Source organism: Octodon degus, unplaced genomic scaffold, assembly GCF_000260255.1.
Source record: "Octodon degus isolate 3935 unplaced genomic scaffold, OctDeg1.0 scaffold00007, whole genome shotgun sequence".
Lineage (NCBI taxonomy): Eukaryota > Metazoa > Chordata > Mammalia > Rodentia > Octodontidae > Octodon > Octodon degus.
The window spans coordinates 15,368,265-15,378,700 of record NW_004524583.1 but is presented as its reverse complement, the minus strand read 5'-3'; the positions used below and the strand labels follow the sequence as shown (position 1 = coordinate 15,378,700).

Genomic DNA, 10,436 nt, shown 5'->3' with positions numbered 1-10,436 from the left:
AATTTCTGTTTTCTTACATATACTTAAGCATGACCTATGGACCAGTATGTGGTCTATTTTAGAAAATGACCCATGTGCAGCTGAGAAAAATGTGTATTCAACTGTGTTTGGGTTGAATACTCTGTATATGTCCACCAAGTCCAATTGTTTCAAGCTCTGGTTGAGTTCTGTTATTTCTTTGCTAAGTTTTTGTCTGGTTGACCTATCATTTGGGGATAAGGAGGTGTTAAGGTCTCCTGTTAAAATTGTGATATTGGATATTATATTTTTCATGTCCATTAAGATTTGCGTTATATAGTTGGGTGCTTCTGTGTTTTGTTCATACATATTTATGAGTGTTACCTTTTCCTCTTGTATTTTTCCCCTAAGCAATATATAGTGGCCTTCTTTTTTTCGCTTGATCATTGTTGGTTTGAAGTTGAGACTGTCTGAGAGCAGGATTGCTACCCCTGCTTTTTTCTGAGGTGCTGGGGCATGAAGTATTCTGTTCCATCCTTTGACTTTCAGCCTATGAATGTCTTTATGAGTTAAATGTGTTTCTTGTATACACCAAATTGTTGGATTTTGTTTCCTAATCCTCTGTGCCAGTCTATTTCTCTATTGGTGAATAGAGTCCATTTACATTGATGGTTAAAATTGAGATTGACTTACGATTGACATGTTATTTACCTGTTATTGACTTACGATTGACATGTTATTTACCTGTTATTGTTTACTCCTTTTTCTCCTGTGTTTAATTGCTTGCCCTACTTAGTTGGTTGCTTCTCATCCTATTCGTGGAGCTCTGATCATTTTGGTCCCTCTCTAGAACATCTTTCAGTAGCCTGTGTATGGTTGGCTTTGTCATCATGAAATTCTTTACCTGTTCTTTGTCATGAAAGTATTTCACTTCTCTATCAAACTTGAAAGAGAGTTTTGCAGGGTATAGTAGTGTGGGCTGGAATTTGTTTTCATAAAGGACTTGAACTACTCTGCTCCATGCTCTTCTTGACTGCATGGTTTGTGAAGAGAAGTCGGCCGTAATTCTGATGGGTTTTCCTTTGAGTGTGATCTGCTTCTTTTCTCTAGCGGCTTTCAGTACATTATTCTTGTGCTGAATTGCTAGGATCTTGACTGTTACTTGTCTCAGTGTGTTTTTCATTGAGTAAGGTTACTTGGTGTTCTGTATGCTTTGGTTACCTGAATGTCAGATTGTTTCCTCATATTTGGGAAGTTTTCTGCTATTACTTCTGCCCATAAATTTTTAATGTCATTTGTATTAACTCCTTCTTTCTCATTGATACCTATTAGTCTCACATTGTTCATCTTTGCATCATCTTGCAGGTGATGGATTATTCTTTCCTGCATCCTAGTTGTTTTTAAGAGATCCTTTCTTACCTTTGTACTAGCTGCACCAACATCTTCAAGATCTGAAACTCTGTCTTCACTTTCACTTAAACGGTTTTGCAAGCTTTTGATTGAGATTTTAATTTCCTCTATATCTCTTTGACTCTGCTTCATGCATTCTATTTCTTTCCTGTATTGCTCATTAAAGGAATCCATCATTTTTCTAATCTCCTCTATTTTTTATCAATGTCTTCTTTAGAAGCAGTTATAAATTCTTTTACTGCAGTGTTTTTTTCAGATTGGGTTTCCTCCCTATGTTTCTGTAGTTGATTCTTTACTTCAGCTGCTATGAGTTCTGAGAATTCTTTTTTATTTCAGAAAAGAATTGCGCTCTGAGTTCCTCTATGATTTTCTGCTGTTGCTTATTTACTATCGACGCTATTAATTCATACATTTGAGCTGAGGTAGGAAACAATTCCACCCTGAAATCCTCTATGACTTTCTGCTGCTGATGATTTACTATTGACGCTATTAATTTATACATTTGAGCCGAGCTAGTGTCCTCTGCACTTGGTGTGGGTGGGCATTGGGTTTCCTCCATATGTTTCTGCATTTGATTCTTTACTGCGGATGTTATTAATTCAGGGATTTTTTTTATTTCAAATCTGAGTTCCTCCATACCTTTCTGCAGCTGTTTCTTTATTTCAGAAGCCGTTGATTCATTGCTTTCAGCTGTGTGGTTCTCAATTTGTTCTGTGTTAGTGTACTCTGCACTTGTTATGGGTGGGCTTGGGTTCTGAGATTACATTTTCTTACTTCTTGTCATATTTTTAGCACTGTCTTCTGACCTTTGTAGTAGATCTTTGTTGCAGTTATAACTTTAGCTCCTACTGAAGTTCAGGTGCAGATCTACAAAGTCTGGATTTATCCAGCTGTGCCTGTCTTGGGACTGGCTGCTGTGCTCAGCTCTTTCCCGTTGCTGCCCTTGGGGGTGAACCTGTTGTGCCCCTCTGGCAAGATGTTGTGCTGCTGGACTAGCTGTGTGGTTCTGTCCCCTACACTCTCTGCAGGGATTGCAGCTGCAGGGTTTCACCCAGGCCTGTATGCCAGGCCTGAGCTGAGTCTGAAGGGGACATGGTAGAGTAGGAGGGAGAGGCAGCTCTCCCACACACTCACTGGGCCTGGGCTAGGACTTTGTCTGAGGGTTCCGAGAACACGGCAGAAATTCCTACTCAGCGGGCTGGGTGGAGGAGGTGCTGCGGAGTGGTGGGGGGCGTCCCACTGGGGTGGCAGAGGGTCTCACCCACGCTGCGCCTGTGCTGGGACCAGTATGTCCCACTGGTGCAGGGTAGCCAGAAGCTCTCCCGCACTTTCACCATGCCTGGGCTAGGACTGCTGTATTGTTTCTTTATATGGCAATGCAGCCTCTATGATCATAAATTCCATGAGTTTCTGTTTATCTTGCAAGGTCTTTATTTCTCCTTTGATTCTGAAGAAAAACTTCATTGGGTATAATAATCTAAGTTGGCAGGTATTTTCTTTCAGATCTTGAAGTACCTTATTCCATGCCTTCCTAACCTTTGGAGTTTCTACTCAGAAATCTGCAACAATTTGATAGATTTGCTTTGTAAGTGACTTGACATTTCTCTCATACAGCCTTCAATTTTTTTTTTCTGTACTCCTTACATACAGACCTTGCCTTTTGTAATGTACTTCGTTAGAATGGTACTGGACTTAAAATAATAGCAAAAACATAGTTTTATCACCACTGTCAATTCTAGGATAGGAAATATTTATCAAGGTATCGTATTTATGAATCTTGTAGAAGTGTGGTTGACTATTGCTATAAATGAGAGGGACTCCATGTCATACGTGTTATACAAGAAGCATTTAACCTTTCCAATATATGACCTTTTTTAGTAAACAAAAGTGTCAAGAAATAGCTCCTATAAAGTGCACTATATTTCTTAATGTTGTCACAATCCATTGTTTGAGTGTATTGCCAAATGTAGGCACTTTTCTTTACAAAATTCTCAGTATTTTCCATCCAAATTATATGTCACATGAAATATCACACACTGAAATGGTGGCTGTATTAGGTCTTGAGGATGTATGTATGAGTGTATTGAGGATGGTGATGTAAAAACTAAATAAATGGTACTTATTTGGAAATGTATACTTTATAAAAAAGAAATTGATGCAAAAATATAAAGAGTACCTTTCTATTCACCAAGTCTGTTTCTTCCTCTTTTCATGTAGTAAGTGATATTTGTTATAGCTTATTCCTTTGTGATTTGTGTTTCAAGTCTTATGTGCAAGACTGTAGATGTAACTCAGTGATTGAATACTTGCTTGACATGCATGAGGCCCTGGGTTTGATCCACAGCACCACAAAAAAAAGTCTTATGCATAAAACTTGAAAGGGCTTAAGTTTCCATTCTTAAAATAATAGTTCCATGCCCATCACTGCTAGCCCAAAATGTGAACTAAGTTATACATAGCCTAAAATAATACCTTTTGTAATTAATACAAATACTAATAGTATTAAAAATATTCTGTATTACTTGTCGTTATGCTTATCTATTGTTAAAATATTATATTCAATTATATGTCTTTGCAATATTGATAGGTGTAACATAATAATAGCCATTATTAAAATTCACTATAAGTGCTAAATATCTGATGTACAGTATTTTACTGAAGCATCACAATATCTTACTTTCCTCATTGCTGAAACATAATACCTAATACCCACAAGTTAAAGGAAGAAAGGCTTATTTGGTTCACAATTTGTAGATGTTTCGTTCCATAATCATCTGACTCCAAGTCAGAGGGGTATCACAGAAGAGAAACAGTTTATAGCATGGCAAGATAAAGCAGCAAGCACCAAATACCTACCTTCTTTCTGTACCTTTGTATTCTGTTCAGACTATAAGCTGTATCCAGGTTGGGACTTCCATGATGTACACATTCTTAATCCACATCCAGACACCCAAAATCTAGCCACCATGAAGTCATGGGGGTTGGGATCTAGATACAAGCCATAAGAATAAGTCAGTGGGTACATATTATTGTCCTTATTTTTCACATAAAAGAAATGAAGGTTAAAATGATATATTCATGGTCTTAATGAAAGTGAGATAGCCCACTTAATGGGTAATTAAGATTTTACAAGGGTCTATCATGTTTCCAAAGGTTTAGGTTGAACTTGGGGAAAATAGCAAAGCATCGTGGACTACCATGGGATTAGTAACAGTGAATCATTAATGTTCCTGGCCCTGCTATAACAATGGAAATATAATATCAGGAATCTATTAAAATCTAGAAAAAGAACTAATATAAATAAGGAGGAATACTGGTCCTGAGTTGAGAGAAACTGCTAACCTATGTTGAGCTGGTAGAAAGGCAACGAGTAAAATAAATTGTAGATCTGTTCTCATCTCACCCTCAGTCTTCTGCCCATACTACCCAATGACTAGACCCAAGAAGCAAAAATTCCTTGTTGACAGTGTCCATCCAGGTCAGTTAAAGCAAAGAGGGTGAAGAATGTTGGAAAACCAGTCTGAAAAGGAAATGGTTAAAGTATCTTTTTTTTTTTTCTTGGTGGTACTGAGGATTGAACTCAGGACCTTGCCCTTGTCAGGCAAGCATTTATTTTACTGAGCTATCTCCCCAGCCCTTGTTCAGGATTTCAAATTATTAAATAACAGCCAGTTTCTAAATGATACACTTTATTACTAACCACATTGCTGTACTACTATTCATACAAAAGTGTTTTTAGACATATTTTAATTTTGAAATTTTCTGTCCTATTACAATTTAGTGGATATGTTTATACCTAACCATAATTCATATCTACATGAGGGCTGAGCAGCAAAGAATGTCAAAAACTAATGTGTGCATATTGATTTTATATATTATTGAGATTTTCAGAATATTGAATTGTAGCTGTTTCCTTTTTCAGATTCCAGACTCCATCATTTCTCGTGGTGTTCAGGTGCTCCCACGAGACACAGCCTCACTCAGCACTACTCCTTCAGAATCACCTCGAGCTCAAGCTACATCTCGCCTTTCTACAGCTTCCTGCCCAACACCAAAAGTAAGTACAGTTCTTTGATACCTCATAACGGCTACACTATGAAATCTGAGAAAGCTAACCAATATTTCCCGATGCTTGTCAAGGTAGACTGCATGCAAGATAGTAGGAAATATGAATGTAACATAAGATAGTTACCACCCATTGTTTTATGACTTGTCATAGTAGGCCATTTGTAGGACAATAGAAATTTCATGTAAAACGTCTACTATATTACAGCTAAAGGTATCTCTCTGTTCCTCATCTTTGTTGTAGACCAGTGTTTTTTTAGTTTATTCATCAGTGTAAAGTAATATTTTTATCTCAAGGGTAAATATATTTTCAGCCACTAATCTGCGAGATGAATGAAATACTGTCACCAAGGGTATTTTTTTTTTTTAACTCTGAGGCTGGGGTAGCTCCCTGCTCTAGTATCATTCCAAATTTTTTCAAACATCCTCAACTTGGAATATTGCTGCCTAATATTTGGAAACAAATCTAAATTTATTAGAAAGAAAGTTTTAATGCCAACCTTTGGGGAAGGAGAAAGAGGGTTTCTTAATCTCTATGTTTTATGTCACAAATTGCGGTAAGGGAAAGATTAGACAGTTTATCTGCTGCCTCATATATTGGTTTATATGATAAATTAACAAACTTAGTAGTGCTATAACTACTTTTCCCTGAACTGGCCCTTCTCTAGTTTAGTTATTTGTACTTTCAAATTCTCTATGTGATGGATCCAACATGATATCAAAAGACTAATAATAAATTTTTTTCTTACTTAATAACACATAGATAGATGTCAGGCTATCTACTAAATCCATTCTAAGGATCTAGCAGTTAATTTTTCAAACTGTGCCTCTTTCTTCCATCTTCACTGTTTAGAATGTGTACATCTGCCTTCATCAATCCCAACTCTTCTATCAGTTTTATGAATGTTATTATTGCATTTGATTAGAAGTAATCTCTCACAGGTCTTGATGTTAACAGTACAATTTGTTTTCTGTTACATAGTACAACTTTCTCAGCAAAGTCTTCATGATGTTACTGTTGTATTTCGTTGCTTTTAGATGTGTCAAAAATAAATGATACTGATTTCATCATTCAAAAAACTGAGGTTGTAAAGCTTCAATAAAGACATAATAGAGAACAAAGAACATATGCCATTTGAGTGCCAAGTTTGAAGGGCAGTAAATGACTTGCCTTTACAATTTTTCTTATATAACATTTAAATGTGCAAATTGACAATGATTTCAAATAAGACACAATTTTTTTTTTTTTAGGAATAAGACTGTAGGGGCCAGGGAGATAACTCAGTAGAATAAGCATTTGCCTGGCAAGCCCAAGGACCTGAGTTCAATCCCCAGTTCAGCCAAAAAAAATAAAGATAAAAATAAGTAAATAAATAAGTAAAAATAAAGTAAAACTTAAAAAGAGGAATAAGACTGTATTCCTTTCAGTTTATTTTATTAATACTAGACTATACACCTTAAAGATGAAATTATTGCCATTATATTATTTCTAGACAAACATTAAATGTTGAATTAGAATTCTAATATAATAAAAGAAACAACTTTGAATGCTAGTAATTTAAAAGGAGCGAAGAAAGTTAATCTCTTTAATGAAAATGTAATGTTATAAACTGCTTTATTGCATATTAGCTAGGTACACTACTTTTAAGTGCTTTAATATCAGAGACAGATACATCTTCTGTCTTCATGGAGTTTACAAGTTAATCAAAGTTATGTTAAAAAAAGCTCAAAAATAAAGAATTTAATAACCATAATGCACACATTATAATTACAAATTGAAATACATTTACAAAGAGTGAGGTGAGACTGCTAAGAAGACAGTGGCATGAAGGATGGATAAAATCAAACATGAGCATTTGTGCTGTATGGAGATTTTAAGAATTATATTCAGCAGTAATGACCATTGTAAGGCAACCTGTCAGCAATCAAGAATCTTCAGGGTAAAACTTTTTGTAGTATAAATTAGTCTTAATTCAGTATCTTCAGTGTCCAATTTCAAAGTTCAGTTCTTTTAATTTTAAATAATATCTTTTTCCCCTTTATTGATTGAGATTTCAACACTATAGAGGTTAGTGTTACTTACATCTACTCTAGGTGAACTATTTAATTTTTATAGCATAAAATTTTGCGGCAGAAAAGAAGTCAAAATGATTCTTATTTAAGATAATGGGAGGGCCGGCCATATAACTCAGCAGATTAAAGGGCCTACAAGCCGGTGCAGGGGCCAAGGGCAAGCCCCACCCCTGGGGCACGCTGAGACAGCAATTGAGACTGGATGTGGTGGCGTGCCTGTAATCCCAGCTCTTGGGAGGCTTGAACAGGTGGATCATTATAAGTCTGATCTAGTAGTGAGACCCTGAACACCCTGTAGACCTTTCCCTAAAATACAAAAAAAAAAAAAAAAAAGGTATTGAGTAGGTGATAACATTGTTTGTAGTAAGAAATTAAAGAGAAACAGCAAGTTTTCAGGGTAAAAGAAATGAGGTAATAATAAGCTTTGATCATGAATGTGTTCAATCGGAGGTAAATGCACAACATTCAAAAGTGACATATAATATAACATTCTATTGGAAATAGAATTTGTTTGACATTCTTTTACTGTATTTTGGTTGTAATATTTATAATTTAATACACACTAGTGTTGCCCAAACCCAATAGAAACCCATTTTCTATGTTTTGGTGTGAGCTTGCAGTCTGTCATGTTCGCAAATATATATGCAAATGAAATGAATTTTCTTTGCATCAGAAATACCATGGAGTCTTGGCGTGAGCTGCATTTGAAACAGACTTAACTTGAAGTAGAAGACCTGAATTCAAATCCTGTTTCTCTACTTACTAACCACAAAATATTAGACAAATTATTTAATATAGCTTAGTATCTATTATGAAACTAACAATACTTATCACCTTAACAAGTTAATTAGTCTGTCCCTAGTATTAAGAAAGAAGTGTGAACAGACATTGACCCCAGACCATGCATGGTATCACATGCCTGTAATCCCAGCACTTATAAGACTGAGGAAGGAGAACTGTCATGAGTTTGAGGCCAGCCTGGGCTTCCTGGTGAGTTCAAGGCCAACCTAAACTACACAGCAAAATATTGTATTCAAAGAACAAAGTAAAATAAAAATTTGACTCCTGCCTTTACAAATATAAAATAGCAATTACAAATTATAATAAAGCATGAATAAATGTCACAGTTGATCAGCAAAAGTTCTGAAGAAATTTAACTGAATTTTTATAGAAACTCAAAATAGAGGGTAAGGATATAGCTCAGTGGTAGAGTACTTGCTCAGCATGTGTGAGACCCTGGGTGTGATCCTCAGGACCACTACCATCTCCAAATATTTGAAATCTAGAATAGATAAACAATCCACTTATGACTCAAAACTAATAATCTCAATCTTTCTTCTCTGTAGCTTTTATCACAACAGTATTAAGCAAAAGAGCTATTGTCCATTAGAGTGTATATATCTAATATATACCTAATATGAGCATTATTTTGGATTAACATTTTATATGCATAATGCAACATAGTATTGTAAACTGTGCTTTGACCCTTTAGGCTTCTCCAAGTAAAAGAGGAACAAGTTATATCTATAAAATAGACTTGAGTTCTCTCATCAAAGTGTAATAAAGAAAACCACATATTATATTTTCTAACCAATTCTTTACAGAATATCTTCTCCAGCAAATATTTATTTGCCAAAGTAACATATTTCATTGTAGAAGGTAAAATGTTTCTTTTATGTAAGACATTTTCTTTTAATGAAATTATAAATTGTTTTCACTGGCATTGATTTATAATAGTAAAAACTTTTTTTAAGAACAAGCATGTGATTTTAGTTGATTTCATTAACCTAAATAAAATACAGTAATGTCAACAAATTGTTATATAGATTCTTTTTAAAGGAGTGTATGCAATATCTACAAGACTCAAGTTCTAAAATGATTGTAATCATCTAGAAAAGATTTCTTGAGAGATTTAACTGTAACAATAACTTGTCTTTTAAAAAATTTTCCCACAGTAGTAGGAAAACCTAGGATCTTTACACTAAGCTATATCCCTTACCCTTTTTTTTTTCAGAAAGGTTCTCACTAAATTGTGAAGTTTACCAGGTGTGGCTTGAACTTTTAGTCCTCCTCCCTCAGTCTCCCAGAATGCTAGGATTATAGGTGTATATCACACACCCACCTAAGAATATTTTTAAAAGACCAATTTTAATATCTTTTTATTCACTTAGCACCTGAAGTTTAACTTCTTAAAAGTTAATATGAATGTTAGAACAGAATTTTTCAGACTAACTAGCCAGTAGATGTTCTTCCACTATTACTATCTCATTGAGCTAATATTTATATAATAATTTTATAGGATAAAGATATATTTCTATGTAGGGGCCGGGGAGATGGCTCAGTGGAATAAGCACTTCCAGGGCAAGCAGAAGGGCCTGAGTTCAATCCCCAATTCTGAAAAAAAAAAAAAAAAAGGATATATTTCTATGTAGGGCATGTTTCCTTTATACTATAATTTTATTTCCCAACAAAGAACAGAATTATGATCTCTTTGTAGATCTGTTATTGTTCTTTCAGTAAAATAATTTAGGCTGCTCTAGGTGTAAACTATATTCAAATATTATAGGTACTTGAGTTCAGCAAAATAATCCAATATAGTCCAATAGTCCATAATAGTAGTGAGTTACTAGCACAACTGACAATTGTGTGCTGGACTTCTGAGTAAAAGTCAGTTGAAAAAAAAAAAAAAAAGTCAATTGAACTTTGAAAGTGACTTGTGTTCATTCAATAAAGCTAATCCCTTAAATTAACCATAAATTAAAATGCATGGCCTACAGTATTTATCTTCATTGCTGATATTTGCACTGACATCAAGTATGAAAAGATTTTTTAAAGACTTCTCCAAATACAGCTTCTCTAACAGTAATGGAGCACCAATCTTTGGTGAAACAAAACAAAACAGGGGAATATAAATAAAGGACCATCTTGTA

General features: G+C 34.9%; 1 protein-coding gene across 1 annotated transcript in view; it reads left to right on the top strand.

Annotated features, from left to right (window-relative positions):
* The window catches only part of Gphn (gephyrin), an 837,950-nt gene that overhangs the window by 496,846 nt on the left and 330,668 nt on the right, over positions 1 to 10,436 (top strand). The window contains exon 9 of the mRNA XM_023701464.1: positions 5,291 to 5,425. Coding sequence (XP_023557232.1) covers positions 5,291 to 5,425 — 135 coding nt within the window. The remainder of the gene's footprint in view (positions 1 to 5,290; positions 5,426 to 10,436) is intronic.